We start from the raw sequence: 27,709 nt of genomic DNA on the forward strand, positions 1-27,709 counted from the left end.
TTAGATGAGAAGTCTATGAATTGTACTATTATTATAGTTTGGTTGAAAAATTTAGGGTAAAACCCAATCACTCTAATAAATATGGAAGTTCCTATCACATCTTTTCCATTAGCTATTTTGTTAGGGAAACCGAAATTTTTTAGTGTTTATGAATATTTGGATCAACTGATTACTTAATTCGCAATGATTGGTTCAATAAATCCCTTTTTTCTTCATCTCCCTCCACTCTCATGGTTTCTCATGGTGAGAACAAGGATTCACATCTTCATCATTTATTATTAAAGAATAATTACAATTATTCAACCTTTTAGCCCATTTAATTTTACATACTCGTACAAGTTTCATTAACATAATTAATCACAATTACAATATTTTTAGAGGAATAAAGACTTAACATGTTACAAAGGTTTTGGAAGAGATGGGAAGAGATAAAAGTGTATGCTAGGAAAATCTTGTATGATAATGTTATTTTCAGGTATAGAAGCATTGAAGAAATTGACTAAGAACTTGATATGTTACAAAAGTTTATGTAATAAAAGTTTTGGAAGAGATGGGAAGAGATAACAGTTTATGCTAGGAAATTCTTGTATGGTAATGTTATTTCCAGGTATAAAAGCATTGAAGAAATTTATTACAATATCGAAGTGTCCTATGTCCCCTACCTTTCCCCTACCTTTCTTGGCATATGCATTGACAAGTTAGAAGTTTGTTTCAAAGAATAAAGTTGTAATGGCCTAACTCTCTCTAGATATTCATTACTCTTCTTTTATTCTTTTCATGACAATTGTTCCTCTTTGGGGAGGATTCCTTACATTCTTGACAAACAAATAAGCATCCTCTCAAGGATATGATTGTTAATAATGAAAAAGTGAATCTCATGTTAATTAAATCCAAGAGGATCTTATGATACTTTTTTATACTAGAAAACAATTTGGAGGAAGTTCCTTATATGAATATCTCTAAATATATATTTATCACGAGCTCAACCAAATAATAGCATTGAAAAAATGATAAATAGATGGTGCCAAGATTATTATGGACTTGAGAATAATTGAAAAACAACATATTTTTTTAGTATGATATGGAAAAAGTCCTATTTGAAAATATGCTTACACATGTTATTTTATATGGGTGTAAGATTTGGGGATATAATCTTATTGAATAGATTCATGATCAATTTGTAACCTAAAATCTCAAAATGGATGGAAATACAACTATCCTATCTTCAGTATAGAAGCAATGGATTCCATTGAGAACATGCTAGGAGCAATTTATTTTTTCCAATTGAGAACATGTTTATGAAAATGTATCTAGGCTAAACAATATGAAAGCCTGGAAGAGAAGAGGCTTCCCAAAATTGCTTAAAACTCTGGCCAAAACCACCTTTCTTTTTAACCAATAACAATTATCTAAACCACTGAAAAAAACAAAAAAAAAATAACATCAGTTGACTAAAAAAATATTATTAAATTATAATAGGGGAAAATTAAAAACATGACAGTAAAAGGTTAAATATTATCGCGATTTAATCTATCCACATATTTAGAAGCAAACTAAAAACATTTATAAACTCCATACTCTTTTCCAAATTTAAATTTAAAAATTATTTATAACAGTAACACTTTTCAAAATATTAGTAACACTTCAAAATGTTTGAATAGAACTATGATGATTTTGGAATACTAAGAAAATTCCCTTTCCTTTTTACATTTTAAAAAATAGACTCCATCAGAATCCATAGAACGACTCTCTGACAGAATCAAATTTCCAAAGCAAATTTTCACAACCAGATTTCCAAAGATTTTTCTTTGAAAGAACTGGATTTGGGAAGATACAGTATTTTATAAAACTCTTGCACTGTTGAACAATATGATCTTTGACAAAAGGTCTTTTGTGTTCGTCAAATAGATACATGTCCACTCCACGCTCAGTGAAAGTGAAATCCTAGCAAAATAGATACATGTCCACTCCACACTCAGTAAAAGTGAAATCCTCGCAAACAAAGACCCAGTAAAACCAGAGTCAATAAATTTAGACTATTCCTTACTCATCACCGATATGATATGCTCTGTAATTGGAATTTTCGAAGAAAGTGGCATAAATGAGAAATCTACAGCACCTTTACATCGATAAAGTTAGTATACGGTAATCGCCGCATCAGAAACTGGTGTAACGATAGCTAAACTAATCGAATTTGTAATGTCTATGGGGTAGACAAAAGACCATAATCTGCCCATGCAGTTATATTGTCTGGCCATGGACTCGGTATCGCCTCATGGTTAAACAAGCAGTCCAGAGGCAGCGTGGGCAACTCTATGTGTTGTTGTTTACAGGCTTTACTCTCCTCACAGAACATGATCGGTTCCAGGCACTCATACAAACTATCTACATCGTTGGCCTTACTTAGATCAGAAGAACAGATTGCCTCTTGATTCTGAGAATGCAGTGAAGAGCAGCTGCGGCCATTAACAGGGAATGAATTAGGCAACTTTTCTTTATATTTGTCACGAGCTGAACAAGCTGGACCTTCTTTCTCAACGTGATAAGGCATTACGGGTTGTTCCATCGATTTCTGAGAAGCAGCCTTTCTGTATATCCGGCATAACACCATATCCATGTTCTTCTGCACATGCCAACTTACATTCCTTCAGTAACTTTGTACGAGAAAAGTGAAGAAAGGTGCTCCTGACTTCAAAGCAACGGGGAAAGGCCATCCTAAAGTTGGCTTCGTTAACAAATAGTAATACAAGAAAATATATGGAGGTTCTCTTTCGTTTTATTTATACTTTAATATATTTCCAGGTGAGATTTGAAGCAGAAGACTGAAAAAGGATGACGAAACTACCTTGTTTGTGGAAGAGCTGAAATCTGGTAACCTGTACTCGTTCATGATCCACTCAGTCCGTTGCCCATGTGGCGCTTTTCCTTTATAAAACACCAGAATTTTCTTCATACCGATGCATTGAAGTAGCTCGTTGCGAACTGCTCTGTCTGAACCGGTGGACTTCCAGAAACCAGACACCGTCAATCTGTTACGCCGACCGCATGACTTCCCGTTAACTCTTGGAACGAAAAAGAACGACTGCCTGTCACCAACATGAGCCAAACCTGCAAGAGTAAGAGTGCACCAGTTAATATTCGTACAAAGCTTTTTTTTTAAATTTGAAACAGGGGAAAACGAGAGTGTTCAGTAAGTATACGTGGTAACTGCCAGGGGTCATATTGATACAAGTCCAAGGTTGGTATGATCTTATGAAATTGCAGTGGATCTCCGCCTTGGACTAATTTCTTCAGATAAAAGTCTAACAGTTCCTCTTCTGTGGGATAAAATCTGAAGCCTGGAAAGGCCGTGGACTCTCCCTGAACATCCCCATCTTTGTATGCGTCTTCGACCATGGCCATTTTTATTTTCATGAGGAACCGCTTCTACGACTTGCCTTCCACCCACACCTACATATATATGTTAACGGCCGTTCATGTAGATAAGGTCGATAATTTCTTTAAGTTTTCCTGGAGATTTCTTGGCTCCGAAGAAATGGGAAGATGTCGAGAAATGATCAACGCGTCGAGGGCTAAGTCCATTTCCCGGACATTACAAAATCATTGCTTTCGTAGTACGCGGCACTAAAATTCCCTGTTTCGATGAAACATCGACGAATTTCTGATGAAGTTAGTGTAGTGTGTCCACTAGACATCGAAGAATATTTTGCGAAATTTCTTACACCATTGTATTCGTTGGGTATGCATATTATAATAGTTATCATTCTTAATCGTTTGAGCGGGATGGAGCAGTCTAGTCATGAGACTTATCTTGACTTTTTTGATGTTTACTCATATTATACTTTTTTTTAGTTCGATTGATGCATTTTAATTATTTATTAGCAAAATTATTGAGCAGGGAAGTTTATTCTAAAACCTAATATAAGGGAGATCTGTAAGTTTCTTCGCAGAGATCAATAAATATTTAAATAAAAAATAAAAATAGGTGAGTAATTAAAATAATTTTATATTAATTTTATAGATTCTTCCTAGAGATTAATAAATATTTAAATAAAAAGTATATTAAAAATTTAAGTACATAAATTGATTAAAGTATTTAATATAGAATTCATGGATGTGGATGTAATAGATGTGATAAAACAAGTGTTATAGAATTTGATGTAATAAATAAAACAAGTGCTAAAGAGCAGTTTCTTGTCATTTTAGTAATACAGTTAAACTAAAGCAATTTAAATATAGCTAAATTAAAGTAAAAATATTAAATTCCAATATTGAAATTTATGAATTAAAATAAATAAATAAATACAGAAAAACTCTCATATATATAGATAGATATATTCTAAAATTTTCTTAATTTATGAATTTGAATAAGGAAATAAATATATGCAAACTCATAAAATATATATATATATATATATATATGGAATATTATATGTGCTCTCTTCCCAATAATCTTCTTTCAAGTTTTAAGAATTTCACAATTCTAAGTTTAACCACAATTGAGCTAACTCTCCACGATATTTTTTATATTTTAATAATAAATTAAATATATTAATAAATTTATATTTTAATAATAAATTAAATATATGTTTAATTGTAGCATAAATTCTAAACTTTTATGAAAATTTATGTTTGTAACAAAAGAAAAACTCGAAAATACTTGTGAAATATAAACAGCTAAAATATCTTATTAGTCCCTGCCATCTGGCATCCGGCAGGGACTATAGTAATCGCAGGGACCCCGACTTAGCATTAGTTGACCCCTTTGCTTCTCTGTTATACGGCGGTTAGAGCGCGGATGTCCTAAGTTTCTAAAGCCGTTAACTGTTAGCCATCCTTCGCCATCTTATTTGGCCTCTTCCCGAGGCGGAAGAGGCCCGAACTTAGGTTAATTTGCAAGTTATCGCTAATTTCAGTGTGCCTGACCGTTAACTGTTAGCCTTAATGCTAGCATTACTTCCTTACAAGTTTCGTTATTTCCTAAACTATATCCCGATTTCGTAAACTATATCCTAAGGTCGCAGGGTTAACAGGTGTTGTGCTGCATCGCATCAGTGTGCTGGTATTGACGGGTGGGTAATGAGGTTCTCGCCATATGCTTCTGCAAATCTTTTTCAACCACTCGACTTCGCTCACAAAGGTCTCGAGTTTCACTCACATCGGGAAGGAGGAACGAGGATGGCTTGTGGAGCTAGTGTTCATCAGAGCTTTGAAGCTGAGTTGGGCGCCGACACACTAGTCGATCTTGATAGAGTAACCCACGAAAACCTTGCATGTAACCAGAGCCTGGTCTTGTACATTATGGTGGCTGGAATAAGAGCATACATTTGGACCTCTTCTAGGAAATGCATGAAAGGCCACATTCAACTCCCGAAAGAACTCAGGAAAGGCGGAAGGAATGGATTAGCAAATGATGGATTGTTTTGGGCGTGCTCTGAACCAGAGAAAACCCTTCCAGTCACCTACGGGCTTCATTTCGAGGGTTTAAGGGTTTGGTTTTCCTCAGTAGAGACGGCAGAAAAGGCACACGACGACTACACAAAGCAAGGAGCATACATTTGGACCTCTTCTAGGAAATGCATGAAAGGCCACATTCAACTCCCGAAAGAACTCAGGAAAGGCGGAAGGAATGGATTAGCAAATGATGGATTGTTTTGGGCGTGCTCTGAATCAGAGAAAACCCTTCCAGTCACCTACGGGCTTCATTTCGAGGGTTTAAGGGTTTGGTTTTCCTCAGTAGAGACGGCAGAAAAGGCACACGACGACTACACAAAGCAAGGAATTTGCAGGTTGCACCGTCAGCCAGATCATGAACCCTCAGAGGCGAACAGAGTCCCATGCTAAACGGAGAGAAGAGAGAGCACCTGCAGAGGCGATAGATCTTCTCTGAAGAATTCTCCAGTACTCACCGAGTCTTCGCTGCACTGCTGTAAGTTAGATACATTTGTACATAGGTTGGTCTAGAGCTAAATTGCTAATTGATACATGTATCATGAGCACTTCCATATGTGCAACCCTCAAAAATTGAGTTCTTGTAGAGAATTTAATACTACCAAATTATTTATCAATTGCTACGAAATTGGAAAATAATCCATCCTCAATACTCTTGAATATTGAATCTTTGAAAATCCTTTTAGAAACTGCTTCCAATTTAAAGAACGATGCATTTTCAATACCTATAGAGATTGAAGTTTTGAAATCCACATGAAAAAAGTTCTAAAACATCATAATACGATTTTTCATGATACTCTGTACTCTGAGATTTGAGGAAGCCAGAGTTCTTCCAAACTCTTTAATTAATTACGCAACTCTTTGGGTAGTTTTCTGAACTCAACAACATTTTACTCTACAGTAATTCATGTTTATATCCATGAGCAATTTATATGCCTTTCGCTCCTCCTCTGCGAAGCTCCTTTGTTTTTCCAATAGCCTATTCATTTTAACATGTTCTTCCTCAAACTAATGCCCCAATTCTGCCATAGAGGAACTATGGTACTCCATGCTTCGTAACTACCTCTGAAATGGCCTTGAAAGCCCTTCCACAGATATGACGAAAAAGACATAGAAGAATACAAGATAGAAAGAGAGTTCTCTGAGCAATTTATATGCCTTTCGCTCCTCCTCTGCGAAGCTCCTTTGTTTTTCCAATAGCCTATTCATTTTAACATGCTCTTCCTCAAACTAATGCCCCAATTCTGCCATAGAGGAACTATGGTACTCCATGCTTCGTAACTGCCTCTGAAATGGCCTTGAAAGCCCTTCCACAGATATGACGAAAAAGACATAGAAGAATACAAGATAGAAAGAGAGTTCTCTGGTCCGAGCATCCGACCTTCCGGTAACCTAGCCCTCCTTAAGACAACGATTTGCTAAAGGGATACAAGCCATTATTACAATAAACTAGAGTTCTGATGCGATAAATGAAGGGCTCCTTCTCTATGGCCTTCTTCACATTCGAATTGAAATCGCAGAGCCATTTCTTTCTGATGGCAAAGAAATCATCCTCCAATGGAAAAGGATTCCACTCTAGGTCTAGGTCTGCAACCATCGATTTTTCAAATATGTGTTTGTGGGTTTCTTCAATCCAGGAAGAGGATGGACTTGAGTAGTAGTATTCCACCAGCTACAGTGCCCGGGTTTCAGGGTTCAATCTCCCTGATCACAGCTGTTAACCTGATGCGACCTTAGGTGGCCTGCTGTATAGCTTGCATGTGTTATGCTAGGGAGATAGGTGTTAGGCACATGGCCGTCATGTAGGGCCCACAAGGTGGATAAAAGTTTCGACTTTCATTTTTATTTTTATTGACATCGGTTGATTTTCTTATTTTTATTTAAATTTGAAATTTGATGTTGCATTGTCGTTTCTTAGTTGAGAGCTAGTACAGTTGAGAGCTTACTTTTGTTGGCATGTTATGAATCTGTGAAGGGGCGGACAAGCAGAGGAGGATCCGGCCATAATATTGAGATACATGTAAGTATATTTTCAGGGTTTGCTAAGGGGGATTGTAAGAGGGATGATGCCTTCGTGCTGGTGCTCTAATGGCAGTGCTATCTTATCTGGAATTTTTCTCCAGCGGTGTTCACGTACAGTCGCAAAAGTTGTATTTCATTAGCTTTTGTTTATATAGGAAAATTTAATCTTATGTTTGAGTCTGCTCTTGGAATGCACTAGAGGGTAGCATTGTCCACTGCTGCAAACATTTGCAAGAAGATTCCATCTGATGCAGCGGAATTTGTAATGGATGCTGTGCCAATATTGACAAATCTTCTTCAATTTCATGACTCAAAGGTAATCTATTTTTTGCATATTCTCCTTTCATATTTAACGTAGGAGTGCGTTTATAAAGATGGCATAGCGTTAAATTTATATTTGTTTGTGTTCTGTGTTCAATTTTTATTGATCCTTTGAATGTTTACCTTGAAGTACATTTCCTCCTCTGGCCAATGATAAATATTTGTTACGCAGGTGGTCGAAGATGCATGTATTTGTTTGACTCGGGTTGTAGAATCTTTTGCCTCTTCTTCTGAGAAATTAGATGAACTCTGTAATCATGGCTTGGTTACACAAGCAGCGAGACTTATATCTGTCGGTACTTCTGGAAGTGGCCAGTCATCTCTTAGTACATCCACATATACGGTATCAACATAAGTGACTTATTTGTTAAAAAAATTGGAAGGTTCTGTTATAACTTATTGCATGGTCTCATATTATCAATTGGCTTGCAGGGTTTGATTAGGATTCTATCTAAATTTGCTGGTGGATCTGCTTTAGCTGCCAAGGCACTTCTTGATCTCAATATAAGCGGCATTGTTAGAGATATTCTCACTGGCACTAGAGGGTAGCATTGTCCACTGCTGCAAACATTTGCAAGAAGATTCCATCTGATGCAGCGGAATTTGTAATGGATGCTGTGCCAATATTGACAAATCTTCTTCAATTTCATGACTCAAAGGTAATCTATTTTTTGCATATTCTCCTTTCATATTTAACGTAGGAGTGCGTTTATAAAGATATTTGTTTGTGTTCTGTGTTCAATTTTTATTGATCCTTTGAATGTTTACCTTGAAGTACATTTCCTCCTCTGGCCAATGATAAATATTTGTTACGCAGGTGGTCGAAGATGCATGTATTTGTTTGACTCGGATTGTAGAATCTTTTGCCTCTTCTTCTGAGAAATTAGATGAACTCTGTAATCATGGCTTGGTTACACAAGCATCAAGACTTATATCTGTCGGTACTTCTGGAAGTGGCCAGTCATCTCTTAGTACATCCACATATACGATATCAACATAAGTGACTTATTTGTTAAAAAAATTGGAAGGTTCTGTTATAACTTATTGCATGGTCTCATATTATCAATTGGCTTGCAGGGTTTGATTAGGATTCTATCTAAATTTGCTGGTGGATCTACTTTAGCTGCCAAGGCACTTCTTGATCTCAATATAAGCGGCATTGTTAGAGATATTCTCACTGGTTCTAGCCTGGTGCCAGGCATGTCAGGTTCCCTTGCTCTGGACAGACCCACTGATTAGGTACTTAAAATATTATCGTTCATCTGACTGTTATTCGTGCTGTGTTAAAAAGTTGAGACACATATTGACTATCCGATCTGAAACCACACGTGAATAGATTTTGCTTGAATGGTACTAGACAAATAAAATAAAATAGACATTTATCTGTATTGGAGAGTCAGGGAGTTTCATTTAGAATATTCCCATTATTGTTTTTCAAATTCTATGTTATTTCGACTTCTTAACTTCATGTGCTAGACAAATTATAAAGAAAATGCATATGCCATTGCTGTGGAACTCTAGTTTTTCTGTAGCAAAACTGAAGTAGTTATATCTTTCTATATGAACATGCATGCACCTGCCCCTCTGTCCAATAGCCTTCTTCTTTGTAGGAGAGTTCTATTGATTGCAAATCTCGTGTAGTGTCTTATTTCCAGGCATTTTGCTTTTGGTCTTTGTTAGTAGCTATGTAGTTACAAGAATGGCTGAGGCTGGAGTTTACCGGAAAATCTTTTGTTGGCAGAGAGTTCTAGGGATTGCAAATCTCTTGCAGTGACTTGTGTCCAAGTCCAAGCCTTTTGCATGTTTTGCATTTTGTGTTTTTTCATCTGCTGTCCAGGGTAGTGACAAATGCCCAAAAAATTGTTTCTTGTGGCTTGGATTGTAGGTGTGTGTTACCTGGCATAAAACTAGTCATGACTAACGAAATTGTCACAATTCAACCGGGAGAACTTACGTTTCTCTGTAAGTGAATAGCGAAGCTGTTGCAATTTTTAGTTCGAATGTCAGTCTATGCATGTTTTGCATTTTGTGTTTTTTCATCTGCTGTCCAGGGTAGTGACAAAACTGTAGCATTCCTATTGACCGAAATCAATCCAGAGCTATCCTTTAAACCTGATCTGAAGGTGTACAGTAGGGTTGCAAAGGGTTAGCTTCATTTCAACTGCCAGGTCCAACATACCTCAAATGGTGCACAACTGTCAATGGTGGCTTGTGGATCAAAGACTTTTAACATTTGCAGATGCTTGTGCTATGTATCTAGACTTGTCTATCAATCAACAACTACAACATTTCCCAAAATTTATTATTGATGAAATACATACTGTTAGGATTTTTATGCCACATATCCCACAATGGGGTGCAGGTGCAACCAAAATTCTCTTTTCCCATACATCATTTGAGCATAACTCATAAGCAGTGATGTGACTGTACAATAGGGATCTGTTGTTTTATTACAAGTTACTAATGCTACACCTCTACCCAAACCCTAATAAGGTTACAACGAACTTGTGAGGGTACAAGAATTCCTCCTATGGCCAAAGTTGGTCCTAGCAAACAGAAATAAATGCCATTGCCTTACAGTAGGGTTGCAAAGGGTTAGCTTCATTTCAACATTTCATAGATTGTTGTGGTAATGCCAAAATTGTTCATGTGACACATATACACATGTTCTGTCTCTTACTGATGGCCATACTCTTGTCTATCAATCAACAACTACAACATTTCCCAAAATTTATTATTGATGAAATACATACTGTTAGGATTTTTATGCCACATATCCCACAATGGGGTGCAGGTGCAACCAAAATTCTCTTTTCCCATACATCATTTGAGCATAACTCATAAGCAGTGATGTGACTGTACAATAGGGATCTGTTGTTTTATTACAAGTTACTAATGCTACACCCCTGCCCAAACCCTAATAAGGTTACAACGAACTTGTGAGGGTACAAGAATTCCTCCTATGGCCAAACTTGGTCCTAGCAAACAGAAATAAATGCCATGGCCTTACAGTATGGTTGCAAAGGGTTAGCTTCGTTTCAACATTTCATAGATTATTGTGGTAATGCCAGAATTGTTCATGTGACACATATACACATGTTCTGTATCTTACTGATGGCCATACTCCGTTTTAAAAGCAGAGATCATTCTTCATAATACAGAAACTCACGAACTACTTTGAGTTTTGATAATGAAATTAATAGTCACCCAACATTTATCCCTCAACACTACTAGTGAAAGATAAACTTGGAATTAGCCTAAAATTTGCTTCTATTTCATGGAATCTTTATGGTAACTTCAATATGGCTAATGTTAAAGAAGAGCTTGGCAATCTTCCTACAGGATGGCATATTCATTACAAATCAACTTGGCAAGCTAGAATTGTATGAATCAAATAGTGTTGGAAGGTTAATTATCGTTAAGGCTAGTATACCTTACCCAACTTCAGGCTTAACAAAGATACAACCCTTAATTCGGTATTGTCATGCCTGTAGGAGAGTGCTTTCGAATGGTAGGCTAATAAAGCTAGTCAACATCAAATAATGTACAACAAAGGTTTTGCTCTTTATTAACAGGCTTTCGAATGGTAGGCTAATAAAGCTAGTCAACATCAAATAATGTACAACAAAGGTTTTTCTCTTTATTAACAGGTTTCCGACTTGAGGTTCCAACTACACTTTATGAATGAAATCACCAAATATGGTTATAAAATAGAAGAGCTTTAGTTCACAGAGAAAAAAAAATGGGAAAACATCCATTTTTATCTCAAAGCAAAAACAAAAACAACACAGAGCCCTTCCCTCAACAGAATTTGTGACAACAACAAATGGTTCCAAAACGTAAATAAGGTGACCCGTCATACTTTGACCTCACAATCCACGATTCCACACTAGCATGAATGAAGATGACTAATTCCGAGGTGTCAACTCTGTGATTGCACCTTAACTGCTCACTGAGCATAAATAGTGCAATTAGCATCATTGTGAATAGATGAAATGAATGTATCTTTTATTTAACACCCAATAGTTTCACGGCAGTGTTCAATCAATTGGTTATACGCTTAATCCATTCCTCCAGTATTGGAATTGCAACAATTAAATCCAATTTCATGTTCGTGAGCCTCTTCTTGGCATCGAAGGGCAGTTATGGTCACACATTGTTACAGGGAAGAAACTGAGTTTAAAAATGTCACAATTCAGAATCTGAAAGCACAAAAATACTTTCATCACTATTTCTTACAGTCAATCAGATTTTAACTCCACCTTATCAGATGTCATCTCTCAATGAACTAGACATGTAGAAACTGCTTTTCAGAATTACCCTGTGTCTGCGGTGCCTAATCTCAACACTTGTATTTAAATTTTGTGGACTGGTTTTCTGTTTAGGTATAGGAGACAATAACTGTACACTGTGGTTTCTATAGTGAACGTGGAGGCTTTGATATTGATCTTGAAGATAAAAGATTTATGAACAATTTTAAAGCTGTTGTGTCAACATTTATAACTCTCAAGCTATTCTGATTTGCTATTAAATCAGAGTAGTTCTGATTTAAGTGGATGAAATTCAGGTGTGCTATGTAGCATTTTGGGATGAAATCACATTGTTGGAACAAGAAGCAGAAGGAAAGAAACTTGGTGAGAGACTGAATGGTAAAATTCCAAAGGTCAGTCACAAGGTTTGCTGTTAAAATTTTTGTATTTATTCCATATTCGGGGTTTAATCTTGTTGAGATCATAAGAGGACAATGGATCTATTTTGATCTCTTCAACAAACGCTAATCCAGTTATCAAACAAGCAGATTTATAACACCACTTAATATAGATGAGAATAAGGATGCTCATATACCATTTCTCCATCCAACATAAGATAATTTTATTCATGTCCAACAAATGACCGCTAAAGTAAGTCAATGGGACTTCCGTGTCATTGTTGTTCGCAATCTGCCTTTCAGTGATCAGAGACTGAATGGTAAAATTATTGTATTTCTTCTATATTCTGGTTTTATTTTTTTTGATATTATAGGAGGACAGTGGATCTATAGTGATCTCTTCAACAAAACCCATGACCAAGGGAGCAATCCAGGCTTTGATGCTTACGAAGCCAATATCCCCTGCCAACTCTATGGCTTCCAGATCAAACCCCATGAACAAGGGAGCAATCCAGGCAAGCTTGTTCAAGAAGTACACCAACTTCATCCAGGGACAGAGAGAATGTCAACAGCTCAACCATAGAAATACGTAGGAGTCTCACTGCTCTATTTCCACACACATTTATTATCATGATTGTACTTGATTAAATAATCCTGAAGCTACCCTGCTTCTCAACTTGCTATTATTGTATCGTGCACATGGCAATTTGTTTGGTAAGAACAGGCCAGTGATAGTCCTGTTAGAAGTGTGCTCTATGCTGTTCCAAGAGAGACAAGAAAGTTTCAAGGTTATAAGCTGCCTCCAGATACCAGATATTTCTGAGATTTTTGTGGGGGCCCAAATGTTTGAACTTTGGCCAAATATTGCTTTTGATTCAACAGTATGTTACGTGAACAATTTGTTCCGTATGCTTGGCTGGATGCATGACACTTTAACTGATTGTGAGTCTGATGTTCTAAACTGTTACATGGTTTGTCATATGCATAACTAAATACACTTACAATTTTTTTGCGGTGCCTAATCTCAACACTTGTATTTAAATTTTGTGGACTGGTTTTCTGTTTAGGTACAGGAGACAACAACTGTACACTGTGGTTTCTATAGTGAACGTGGAGGCTTTGATATTGATCTTGAAGATAAAAGATTTATGAACAATTGTAAAGCTGTTGTGTCAACCTGCACATTTGGTGGAGGAGATGATCTTTACCAACCTATTGGCATGTTACAAACATCATTAAAAAAGGTTTGTATTTATAACTCTCAAGTTATTCTGATTTTCTATTAAATCAGAGTAGTTCTGATTTAAGTGGATGAAATTCAAGTGTGCTATGTAGCATTTTGCGATGAAATCACATTGTTGGAACAAGAAGCCTTTCTAAGCTACCCTGGGCACCTAATTTCGCATTTACTACTGCCGCCACATCCATCATTCCATATGCCATTTGCTTCCCATGTCAGATCGATATGCCCATCATTAAATACTGGCCTGATCCAATCTGATCTTCAAGATTATTTCTGCACTTAGATATTGACATAGATGCTCCCCATGTCAGATCGATATGCCCATCATTAAATACTGGCCTCATCCAATCTGATCTTCAAGATTATTTCCAAGATTGCCCGATGTCAGATACATCACTTCTGCCGCCAAATACATCATTCCACATGCCATTCGCTCCCCATGTCTTATCGACCACTTCATTGCACCTCAAGTATTTTAGCTCCATTCACACTTAAAACCACCTTACAAACACATTGAACTTTTGTATAAATTGGCCTCCTCTGCACCTGGATATTCACATACACCTCCCCGCTTCACATAACATGGAATCCATTAGCATAGGCCAACTTACTGAACTCACAGCATTGTTTCTCTTAGCACTTATTCTCATGACTCTTCTGATTATTGACATCGCAAAAGTCGAAAGACAAAGAAAAAAGAAACCAAAAAAAAATTAACATCTCTTTTGCATTATCTTACGCATTGTCTTATTTCCCCGCTTCCTTCTCTATTACAGATGTACAACGCAGGCTTCAAATATGCATTTGGGTCCGCCATGGCGTTGCACCTCGCATTTTTTATGCGTCTATCGTCTCTGCTCGACTGCAATGTGAAATAGTTTTGTCATTAAGGCTTTGCCTACCTTTTGCTCTTAGCTCTTTTTATTAAGCCGTGTTGTGAATTAATCTGAAAAACAAAGAAAAGCAACTCGATGCAGCAAAAATCAATGTCAGTTTGCTATCACTAAAACAATATATTCATTTGTGAGTTAGAATCTCTTTTGCATTATCTTACGCATTGTCTTATTTCCCGCTTCCTTCTCTGTTACAGGTGTACAACGCAGGCTTCAAATATGCATTTCGGTCCGCCATGGCGCTGCACCTCGCATTTTTTATGCGTCTATCGTCTCTGCTCGACTGCAATGTGAAATAGTTTTGTCATTAAGGCTTTGCCTACCTTTTGCTCTTAGCTATTTTTATTAAGCCCTGTTGTGAATTAATCTGAAAAACAAAGAAAAGCAACTCGATGCAGCAAAAATCAATGTCAGTTTGCTATCACTGAAACAATATATTCATTTGTCATGGCTTTGGGTTATGATCTAATTGTCAAATGTTAGCAAGTTTAAATTTGCTCTTATCTCTTACTACCACTTCTTAAAAACTGAAGCCTACGACATCCCATGTCCAAAGAATGCTTACCATGTATGATTTATATCTCTGATACAGGTGTACAACGGATGCTTCAAATATGCATTTGGGTACGCCATCACCGGCTCTGCTCAACTGCAGACAGCATGTATCTCTCGGCCTACAGTCAATGTCCGTGTCCTAATAACTTCATAAGTTAGATAAGAACTTGAATCAGATCGACTGCAGTGTGTAATAGTTTTGTCATTAAGGCTTTTGCCTACCTTTTGCTCTTAGGAAAGCAACTCGATGCAGCAAAAATCAATGTCAATTTGCTATCTCTGATTTCAACGATGCTTTTGTTAATGGGTGACACTTCTGGTATACAGAAGCTGCATTTTGCTTCTTAAAAACTCAGTTCCTTCCAATACTCTAAAAGTTTCACTTTCGGATGCACAGTATAAAATTTCTTAGCAGTAGCATCACTTGGTGCAAGTGTGGCATAACTGAACTTATAAATTTGCTATCTCTGATTTCAACGATGCTGTATACAGAAGCTACATTTTGCTTCTTAAAAACTCAGTTCATTGTTTTATGCCATTGACTATATATTGATATGTGTTTTCCTCTACTTTGTAGCGCGTAATAGACAGGCTCAACTTGCTTCTTAAAAACTCAGTTCATTGTTTTATGCCATTGACTATATATTGATATGTGTTTTCCTCTGCGTAATAGACAGGCTCAACTTCACGCAGGGACTTGCTGCGTCGCAGCTCCCCTTGTTTCTTATGTAACTAAAAAATTTGCCAACCTACAACAGCTAAACTCCAAATTTAGTAAAGGAATGAGGAGGCGTAGAATGAGAGACTGTACTACGGTAGTTGGGAGTTAGAATGAGAGACCAGAATTCTGCGTTTAGAATTCTTTTGAGACTAACTTGGCTTGTGCATACCTATAACCAAAATTTTTTGGTTGGTCTCGGGAAAAATCACCACCAAGGTAAAAACCGTTAGGAAAAGGTGAAGTAATCTATAAAAGAAACTATGTCTTCAAAATTAATTTAACCTCTAACCGTGCGAACTCCCGAAATTTATTTGTTCACGTTGACAAAGTAATTCGATTAGCATGGAAAGGAAAGTCAAAAATACTCGCTGGTGATTTGATAACATAAACTACCCAAACCCTCAGAAAGTATCAACCAAAAATTAATAAGTCCTAGCGTTGTAGAACCCCCTCCAAGGCTCTACCATAAGTTGAAGAGTCATGCCGCTCAGATTCACCGACTATATGAGGGAAGTAGTAGAAGGCTCTACCATAAGGTGGAGGGTCAAGCCGCTCAGATTCACCGACTATATGAGGGAAGTAGTAGAATTTCTCAAGGGGAATAAAACTAAAGGAGAAATAAACTAAAAATAAAACTTACCTATTGTTGTCAAGCATGTACCTTGGCCAAAGGAAACCTAACACCCAGTAGTGTTATGTTTTAGTCCAAGAAATTACCGGAGCATCCTGCGACAAAGTCGAGAATTCTGTTTTCCACCGGCAAGAGAAGGATATGGAATAATAGAAAAAGGAGAATTTAGCCAAGTTCAACATCAATTCCACTAGAGGTAATGGAAATACAACAAGATAGTATATCACATAGGGAAGTTGAGAAGGATATGGAATAATAGAAAAAGGAAAATTTAGCCAAATTCACATCAATTCAACTAGAAGCAATGGAAATACAACAAGATAGTATATCATAGAGGGAAGTTGAATTTTACCAGTACACTGACCGGGCCTGGCCTATGTACCAAATTTAAGAAAAATTTAAGAAAAAAAATTATAGTTTCCATGGAGTTAAAAAAGAAATCCCAGTTTTCACGTTCTCTAACATCACTATGTTGGTTATCTTCAAAAACTGATACCAATTTTTTAGAAAGGCGGATGAGACAAAACACAAATTTACCTAAAGAACACTTAAGTTGTGGTTTTTTATTGATCACACAAAAAATGATTCTTACAATGAATCCGGTGAAGGTATTTATCCTTTTTCAACAAGCGACTTGCATAAAATATCTTAACATGCAATCACACACACAAAATTGCCTATCACTTAACTCTACTTGACTCAACACTCAAACACTCAACCACTCACTTAACTCTGATTCTCTATATTTAACCAACTCCAAATGCAAGAATAATTACAATTCTAACGAGACAAGCGTCATCCATAGAGAAACCAAATGAACCCAAACACTGCTCGTAAGGTTAGGGTTACGAAAATGAAATTTCACCTTTGGATCGACATAGAGTAATCTCCACCATCCACACGACCCTTGTATTGACCATCATGTGAAGATCACATGGGCTCTACCACGTGGCCACAATTGGTTCGACCAAAATTTCAATAATAACATGACCCTCGAATTTTTCAAAACCCTCAAGTACTCAACGGACAAACTTTACAGGTGATAAAGACAGGCATCATATTCTACCGTAGGATTATTATAGGGAAACATACGCATTAATCACCTACCCTCACCTAGGAGCAACAAGAGCTTTGTGGTTTGACATTGGTTATGCGATTCGAGAGACTTTACACCGGGGGAAATTATGTTAAGCTTTGGGTGATGTAGAAGAGAAAAAAAAGAGTCGTCATTGAATGGAGGTTGACACCCCTAGCACTAGTAAGTCAAGTCAGGATCATTGAATGGAGGTTACATCCCTAGCACTAGTAAGTCACGATGAAACTATGACATGGAGACATTTAATATATCATTTCATGATAAACCTATGGTATGGGACCTTAACAGAGTATTTTCACTAGAAACACATTATAGATTAATAAGAGAAAGTATATAGAAATAAAATAAAAATAAAATGGTTGGGGAACCAAGTTATGTGACAAGACTATTCGGTTAGTAATGGAATTCTCGACAACTATAGATGATAGAGATAAAATGATGATAGAGATAAAATTCTCTCTTACGAGTAGTAGAGCAAATTTAATAATCTGAAAAATGATTTCATAATATCTTTTCCTATATATTCAAATATAATAAGAATAATATTAAAATTAAGTCTAAATATTTTATGCCATTAAAGTCATCGAAGACATATAGTACAACATTGTATTATAGACTGAATTAAACAAATATACGGTCACTAATGGGTATTTATTTAACTATAAATATATATAAATATATAGTCTTAGATATATATATATAGTCTTCTATTTATATATATATAGTCTATATATATATAGTCTTAGTTAAAACAATGATTTTCTTTTATATATTTAAATATAATAAGAATAAATATTAAAATTAAGTTTAAATATTTTATGCAATTAAATTCGTCGAAGAAATACGGTGCAACCATTGTGCTATAATTGAATTAAACAAATATATATAATTTTAATTAAAAAATGATTTTTTTTATATATTTAAATATAATAAGAATAAATATTAAAATTAAGCTTAAATATTTATGCAATTAAAGTTATCTAAGAAATACAGTGCAACCATTGTATTATAGATTGAATTAAACAAATATAATATTACTAATTAATATTTATTAAAAAAATGTGTAAAAGTATATATTTATATAGTGTCTTAGTTAAAAAAAATAAAATGATTTTTCCTTGTTTTACATTTAGAGAAACTAGTACTTCTTGCAATCCCCTGTAAAAACAAATACATTATAATGGTTTATGCCCATTGTGAAATGTCAACATCAGTTGTGTCATAATAGAGGGAATCTTATGAAATCAAATTTTAATAATTTTCATATTTTGTATTACTTTATTCATCATAAGGTTTAAAAGAAATCATATAGAAACATTGGCTCTATTAAAGTTATAACAAAAGTAAATGTATATATAGCCACTAATGAATGTCATGTCAATTGTCGAAATTCTTTCAATTTTCAATTTTGATTTTGAAATTGCATATTGTTTGTTAAAATTATTTAAAAATCTTTCATAAAGTTTATATTATTATATTAATATTTATAAGATTATATTAAGATAATAATAATATTTATTAAGATTTATTGTTAAGGTTTAGTTAAATTTTATTAACAACATTAATATTTTTAAAATATCATTTAAGTTTTAATTATTAATAACATAGTTTTAGAATTTTAATAATTATTAATAATTACTTGTAAATGTTATACACAATATTTTAATTAAAATGTTTATTTTACAATACAACACCTGAATACATAAATCTTTAATATTTAAATATTATTAATATTTAATCATGTGATAAATAAAATATTAAACCATGTATATAATATTTTAAACACATTTATATAATATCAAACCCAATATAATATATTAAACCCAATATAAAATATTAAACCATGTATATAATATTTTAAACACATTTATATAATATCAAACCCAATATAATATATTAAACCCAATATTATCAAATTTATTATTAAAAACTATTTATGTAATATTTATTGTTTTATAGTACTTGCTGTATAATACGATAATATATAATATTTGGTGTATATATTATAATATATTAATTGGTTTATGTATTATAATATTATATAATATATTATAGTTGATTATGAAGACTTGGTCAATTCTATGTTTACTATATTAAACAATAGTCAATGTAATGACATAGTCAAACATATTCAACATTTTCAGGGTTAACATGGATAACCATATTCAATCATTGTCAAATAATAAATAACCATAATGAATAAATAGTCCCATGTTGTTAATCATGGTCTAAGAAAGATCAACCATTATTAACTACGATCACCATGGTTGACTATGATTGACCATAGTTAATTATGGTCACAATGGTCAACCATTGTCAACGATAGTTAACTCTCTTCAACATGGTTAACCTACGTCAACCATCATCAGTCATGTTGAACCACGAGAAACTTACGTCAACCATGGCCAATCATGATGATATTTGATCAACCATAATCACTATAATCAACCTTTAAAAATCATGGTCAACCCATGCTCAACAATTTTGCAATAATAATAATAATAATATGAACCTTATGAACATTACCATTAACAACCCTATGTTTACCATATTTTTAGTATCTCATTTTAGTATAGGGTTTTAGTATTTGTGTTTTAACATTGTGTTTTAATATTGTGTTTTAATATTCGGGTTTCAATAATCAACTATATTGTGATCTAGGAATGGTAAAAAATATATCTAATGTCACATTGTCACAAACATTATCGTAATGTGACAATCGGTGTTGTAATGTTACATTGCATTGAAATTTATTTAATATCACATTGTGACATTACAAAATTATTCAACCGCATTGTAATATCCCTACATAACAATTTTCATAATATGACAAATATTGTTTAATTAAATGGTTTTATTGTGATCTTAAAAATTACCTCCAAGAATTAGCTACAAAACTTTTATGGAACCCTATGGATTTCTCATCCTAGGGAGTGCTTCTTGGAATGATGGTTGTCCAAGTTTTCGAGAAGGGTAGCATGCAACATAATACGTTGAGGTGGAAGAATGCCTCTTCACTAGAACAAACCTCTAAGTTCACGACTTCAATAATCCCATGTGGGTTCAAGAAAATCAAAACTTCCAAGTTTTAAGGTTCTTTATCTCAAAGTTGTTGCACATCACTGATAAATGTGGTAGATATATTTTAATCATGGAAATAAGGCCATGCAAGAGTATGTTAAGAGGGAGAAGGACTTAACTAACATAATCCACAAGATTATTCTAGTGAGCTTGGGAATGGAGGAACCATGAAGATAGTGCATGAAGATGAGGTGGGTAGTAAGTAAAGTTGGGAATTGGGTTGTAGGTAAGGTATTATGAGAGGGATAAGGATATATTTATATCGAGATCAGATTTCATAAGAGGATTTAAAAAGGTGTAATTAATTATTATATTATATTATTTTGAGTTTTTAAAAATAGTTGAGAAAGGGGTTATGGAGACTTAAATAAAACATCATGGTGTATTGTGGGAATGTATACCTTAACCATATTTTTTTGTTTTTACGGGTATCTTCATTCGTTCTCGTTTTTGGTTTTTGCATCGAATGAGGACTGAGAAGGTAGAGAATAGATGCTAGTTAGTTGTATGTGATTATTGGTTATATGGGTAAGGAAAATTATGCCTATGTGCATGAAAATGATGAGAATTAAGGATAACTATCCATGGATAAGATTCCTTTAAGTTTTCAATGTTGCGATTTCCTAGCCACTATGTATTAGAGCACTAGAAATAAATGGAAAATCTAGATGGACTACATTACAAAGAAGGTAACTCCTTTCTTTATGTTTAATAGATGGAGTAGGAAAGGGAGCTAGCAAGATTGGGATTGTTTTGTGACTATTTGATAGAGAGAGTGAGAGGTATTATCTTGTAATAATGTGATAATTGTACTAGTTAGAGATTAGAGCCAGTGTAGGAATCCATATCCTCAACTCATAGGTGGAACGCTGCTAAGAGACACTTGAGGAAGAAAAGTCGATGTTGGGTGGAAGTAGTTTCATATACCGATATTTATAGAATTTGAATCTTGAAGGACCCTACATCCTACCTCCAACACTTGATAGATGTCATATTTTTTGTATTTGTTAAGTTAATGTTCTCATTATTCTCTCTAGTTTTCATAGGGAACAACCATTCCACCATAAATCCTTTCTCGTATTCTCCTTCACATAAATTGATCCATTTAACAGATAATAAACTAACAAAGGTCCCTCCCTCTATTAGTTGGAATCCTTGTAATGGGGCCATTAGGCCACTAGGAAAACTAAGATGGTATTCAATGAATCTTTCTCCTTTTAGTTAATGGACATCAGCCAAGACACATGTCTTGTAAAAATATACATTTCTAACCAGGTTTTGAGCACTAATCCCTCTTAAAACTTAAAATTAGTTATTATATTTGACCATTCCTCTTATCTAACATCTGTCCCACTAAACCACTAGTCGTTATAACTCTAAATGGAGTCTTAATAACCAAAGAGTAGTTTGGTTATCAATTTCACTTAATACCTCTTGTAGGTGCCTCATTATAATCATGGCCTCCCAATAGCCCATGTGATGAGTTGTTTGGGATAAAATATCCAATCCCTAAAGTTTCAAATTCAAAAACTAAATTCTCCAAAGAGAAGTAGGTTTATGAGGAGAATTTTTTATTGTATAATGATGATTGAAAGGGACCTATAAATGGAACTAAAAAACCCATAATATTTTTGATGATATAGAGATATTCAACATCATATAGAGTCATATAAAATCCCTCATTCCATAGAATTTTCTAGGCCTTTCTACAAGGAGTCAAAGATGTCACTATTCGTAGTTTGTCCCCATTTGAGGCCTCCAAAAATTATCATTATAAACAAGGAAAAATTACAACTAGTTATTAGATAAGAAAGCTTACAAAATGGTTGTTCAAATATTCATCTAGCATAGTGAAGTCTAGACAAGCTCACATCAAAAATTCTAGCAAACTTTCAACTACCTCAAGAGTTCTATAGTGAACTCTATAATAATTGATATGAGATGTTTTGTGAAAATTTATACCTATGATTCTCCACTTTATTATAGATTTTTTACTCTTACATCTAATTCCACATCATCAACATGGCCTTATGATCATCACATGAGACTCGGAACTTATTTGACCTATCTAGAGTAGACCAATCTCCCTTGGTTAAGACTGAGTAAGGGTCTTGCACATCCAATGAGGTGTAGAGGTTTTCCAGTATGTTGATGTCTTTACATCCACTATCTTCTTATCCATAACATCTTATTTGATAAATCCATATTGAAACATAAATATTAAAGATAACAGGGTCTAAGTATCTATCACTCCCATGTTTGAAATCATGAAAACACATCATAAGAGCACATTAATAGCCATAGGTGGGCATAAGAATTTCATAAAACCATGATGGCCATATTTACCACTTCATACCATGATCAATTATCACAAATACTAGAATGTCTATTTAGTAGACAAGTTCATAAATATACACAAGTTATCAAGATAATGTTTTACCTCATTTAACATGTTTTACATTATAGATTCAAAATCTACAAGGGCACTTACCACATAAACATCAATGCTTTTTAAATGATGAATCATTAGCCATGTTCCACCCTATCATAGGCTCAACTATCTAATATATCCTTTGCAACTAACCATCCTCAAGCTAGACAATCAAGCTAAGCCATGAGGGCGTTCGCACTCAGCAGCTCATGGTGGGTTCATGAAGTCCATTCTCCTTCATTAGATCAAACTCATTAGTTTTTATTGAAATCCCACTATACCTATAGTTTCTCAAACTTTTATGGGGTTTTCTTGGTTGTTCTACATAGTAAGCACTCAAAGGGAAATTATCTCTTAGTTCATTAGTTTCATAGGGATGAAGGCCATTCCCCTCCATCTACAGAGAAATTAATACGCTATTCTTTGACTCCCTAATCCAACACCTTTAATCATTCTCAATGTTTCCTCAATGCACCTGCACACTACACAGGGTGTCCTTTGCGAACCCAATATTAGCTTAGTGCTTCCCCTTTGTTATTGTTTTTTTCTTATATCAAATAAATTCATGATCAATCCATTGCTCACGTTAAGGACTATAATGTTGACTTTTCTCACCAAATCATGTGGATTATAGTCAAATACATATTGATTTATCTCAAAATCCTCATGTTTTCATTTTTATATCCACATGAGAGTCTCCGCTACTCATGCTCATGGATGTACAAATACTTCTTTATATTTTGCACCAATGTATCATTATATTGTCTCTTACACCCCCGTGACTGTTGGTATCCATTATTCGTTTCTTCCTTCAAAGGTTTTGTTCCCGGATTTATTCATGTAAGATCTAATTGTTGTGGTTAGATGAGAAGCTTTTGAATTGTACTATGATAATAGTTTTGATGAGACAGTCTGGGTAAAACCCAATGACTTACATAGATATGGAAGTTCCTATCACATTCTTTATGTTAGATATTTTCTTGGTGGAAACTAGAAATGATATTGTTTAGAAATATTTTCCTCAACCAATAATTTATTAACAACTATTAATTCCATAAATCCAATCTATCTTGGTTTCTGTCCCCTCTCATGGCTTCTCATGGCTCGTATCAGGGTCTGCCTCTTCATCATTTGTTATTAATGCCTAATTACCACTATTCTTGACCTTTTAATGAATTTATGTTTACATACCTGTATAAGAATAATTAACATAATTAATTAGAATCACAATAATTGTAGGGGAATAGGGACTTGGGGTGTTACAAAATTTTTGGAATAGATTGGAAGAGATAAAGGTTTATGCTATGAGAAGGTTGTAGGATAATGATATTTCTAGACCTGTAGGGCTATTGAAAGTTGGTCAAAAGAAATTAATTGCATTATCCCCTACCTTCCTTGGCATATGCATTGATAAGTTAGAAGGGTGTTTTGAAGAACAAGGTTGTATAGACCTAACTCTATAGCATAGTCATGACTCTTATTTTGTGATTTTCCTGAGGTTTGTTCCTTTGTGGAGGATTCCCTACTATCTTGGAAAACAAATAAGAATCCTCCAAGGTTATGATTGTTAATAATGAAGAAATGAATGTCATGATAATTAAATCCAAGAAGATTACTTGTGATACTTATTTATATTAAATAGCAACCTGGAGGAAGTTCCTTCATATGAATATCTCTAAATATATATACATCATAAGCTCAACCCAATCATATCATTTAGAAAATGATAAATAGAAGGTGAACATTTATTATGGACAGGAAAATAATTGCAAAGCAACATATTTTTTAATATGGGATAGAAAAAAATCATATTTGAAACTCTTGTTGACCCTGTTATTTTATATGGATGTAAGATTTGGGAAACAATCTCTCTAAATAGTGGAGAAAGATAGAGTAGTTTCGTGGCCAATTTATAAACTATAATGTCAAAATTAATGGAAATACACATATCCTATGTTCATCCTAGAAATAAGTATTTCCCATTAAGAACATGCTAATAAGAAGGTATCTAATGTATAAGAAAAAGTTACACAACATGGAAAACATGAGACTTCTTAAAATTGCTAAAAAATCTAATTCAAAACACTTTTCTTAATTGATAACTCTTGACTAAACCACTTAAAAATAAAGAAAAAAATGACATCATTTTATTAAGTAATATTAAAAATATTATACAATAAAAATTTGAAAAAAAAAATTAAATATTTAAACCAATTATCGATCCAAATATTGAAAACCAAAATAAAAAACATCAAAATTTAAATTTGAAAATATATTTGTAACAGTAATAACCTTTAAATATTAAAATAAAACTATGATGATCTTAGAATATTAAAAGATTTCAGTTACTTTTTCAAATATAGTGTCACCTTTTTACATTTTAACGACGGATAGACTACATACCACTATCATTATACAAATGTATGTGAGTCATCATCAGAATCCATAAAACGCTCTAACGCAATCGGGTTTCCAAAGGGAATATTTTTCAAATACTGCTTGATTTTGCGAAGATACAGTATATTTACTAATTTTTTTTGCGGTATTACATACGATCAGATTAAACAATATGATCTTTTGTGGTATTTTGTGTTCATAAAATAGATACATGTCCACCCCACACGCCCTAAATTTGAGATCCTAGCAAACTGTTCATAGACGCTTCGTAAACCAGAGTCAATAAATTTATCATTACTCATTCCCAGTATGATATGCTCAGGAATTGAGAGTATGCCTTTGAAATATAAAAAAATATGACCGGATTTACCATTGGAATTTTCGAGTAAAAGATATTTGGATTTGTAACTAGAGTACAAGCTTCCTCAGATCTAAAATATTATGATACCACGGGATAAATGAGAAATTACAGCACCTTTACATCCATAATACTTAGTATACGGTACTATCACAAATAGGTATAACTATATTTTAACTAATCGAATTTGTAATTTCTATGGGGTAGGTAGAAGAGCATAAGGTGTTCATGCATTTATATCGCCATGGACTCGGCCTCATGGTTAAACAAGCAGTCCAGATGAAACTCGTGTTGTTGGGTTAAAATAGTTAACTAATTTTTTTGATAGAGATTTATTTAATAGTAGAGAGTTATTTATCTGAGTGTTGAGGAAATTTAAATTAAGTGATAGATGATTTTAATGTAGTTGTATGTCAAGTTATTTTAGGCAAGTAATTATCAAGTTTTTTTTGGGTAATGAATAGAAAAATGGCAACCAGAATGTTTTTCGTGTTAAATTTATATTTAAGTTTCTTTATCTTTCTATCGAATTGATATCAAAACTGAAGAATGATCACAAAATCCATAGTACCTGTAGAGCTAATGACAAAAAAGCCAGGAAATTAAGACGTAGTTTTTTTTTTTCAAATTACATTGTAAATTTGTGGAACTATTCAGAGTGAAATGAAATCTGCACTTCATTAGTGCAGAAACTGGGCAAATATCAGTGAATTTCGATTTCGTAAAAAAATCGGGTAAATGCGCAGTTGGGCTTTGTCGGGGATGCTCACACCTGTTCAAGTATTAAATACGCGAAAAGCAGAATCACGTGAGTTTGATTCACGAGTTTCATGCTTCATAAAAATCAATGGTGGTGACATTAAATAGTTTAAACATTAAGGTTTTTTTGTTAATGCAGGTCACGTGGGTGGCTGCCACAATGTAAAAGTTTTTGATAAAAACAAAAAGTAGGGCTTATAGAAAGGAGTTCGGTTTATTAAAAAGAGTATTATAAAATCTTTTTTTTTATATATAGAGTTTTTTATAAAAATAATAAAAGGTTTTTAAAAAGTAAAAAAAAAAAAGGTTTTTTTATTCATTGAGGGGAAGTTTTGAAGAAAGATGGTTTTTTCAAATTTTTATTCCGAGTGTTTTTCATTTACGGGGAAGGATTATGATATGTGGGTCATTAAGATGGCGACCACGTTGCAGGCTTATGATGTTTGGGATCATGTCCAGTTTGGGTTTCAGAACCTAAAAATGAAGAAGAAGAACTAGCTCTCACTAATGCAGAGAGGAAACTATGGAAAACAGACAAAAAGAAGAATGCACAAGAGTTGTAGCTTATTTAAAAGGAAGTGGACCGAGCAATGTTCCAGAAAATTATAATCACATCTTCAATGAAGACGGCACGGGAGACCATGGTTACAAGCTATAAATGTATGGCCAAAGTCAATATTGTTAAGTTGGAGAATACTAGGAAACATTTTGAAAGTCTACAGATGAAGAGATAAAGGACATCGATTTTTTCATGAATCGGGTCATGACTGTTGTAAATCAGTTAAAAATTTATTGTGTGGAAATTAAAGATCAAACAGTGGTTGAGAAGGTCCTCATATCTTTGCCTACCAAATTTGATGTTATGTTCAAAGAGCAAGAGTCATGGAATGAGGTTGTAGACAAAATAGTTGATGCACAAGTGCCACTGATGGAACAAGATGAAGTAGTAGACAAGGAGCAACAAGAATCATAGGTGAAGACACCAAATAGAGACACATCAACAAGGACTCCAAGATTTTCTGAGAAGCATGGATCTTCAAGAAGATCAATAGATCGAGATTCTCCCATGAATCAATTAAGTGATGAATCAAGCAATGGGATG

At 34.2% G+C, this 27,709-nt stretch overlaps 1 protein-coding gene and 1 long non-coding RNA gene across 3 annotated transcripts in view; one reads left to right on the forward strand and one right to left on the reverse strand.

Moving 5' to 3' along the window:
• Positions 1–2,203: 2,203 nt before the first annotated feature.
• Positions 2,204–27,709, reverse strand: part of LOC149217832 (NAC domain-containing protein 22-like) — a 198,308-nt gene continuing 172,802 nt past the window's right edge. Inside the window, exon 3 of the mRNA XM_089390374.1 lies at positions 2,204–2,623. Coding sequence (XP_089246500.1) covers positions 2,204–2,623 — 420 coding nt within the window. The remainder of the gene's footprint in view (positions 2,624–27,709) is intronic.
• LOC149217833 (uncharacterized) lies at positions 8,893–15,622 on the forward strand. 2 transcript variants are annotated; one of them, XR_016251291.1, is made up of 6 exons: positions 8,893–9,033; positions 12,362–12,457; positions 13,510–13,686; positions 14,462–14,673; positions 14,776–14,987; positions 15,171–15,622. It is a non-coding gene; the product is annotated as an uncharacterized LOC149217833 (long non-coding RNA). The 2 variants fall into 2 exon arrangements; XR_016251292.1 differs by having other exon boundaries at positions 14,776–14,876.

Source organism: Pinus tabuliformis, chromosome 1_1 (genome assembly GCF_031772625.1).
Source record: "Pinus tabuliformis cultivar Carrire ecotype Pingquan chromosome 1_1, CPIR1, whole genome shotgun sequence".
Classification (NCBI taxonomy): Eukaryota; Viridiplantae; Streptophyta; class Pinopsida; order Pinales; family Pinaceae; genus Pinus; species Pinus tabuliformis.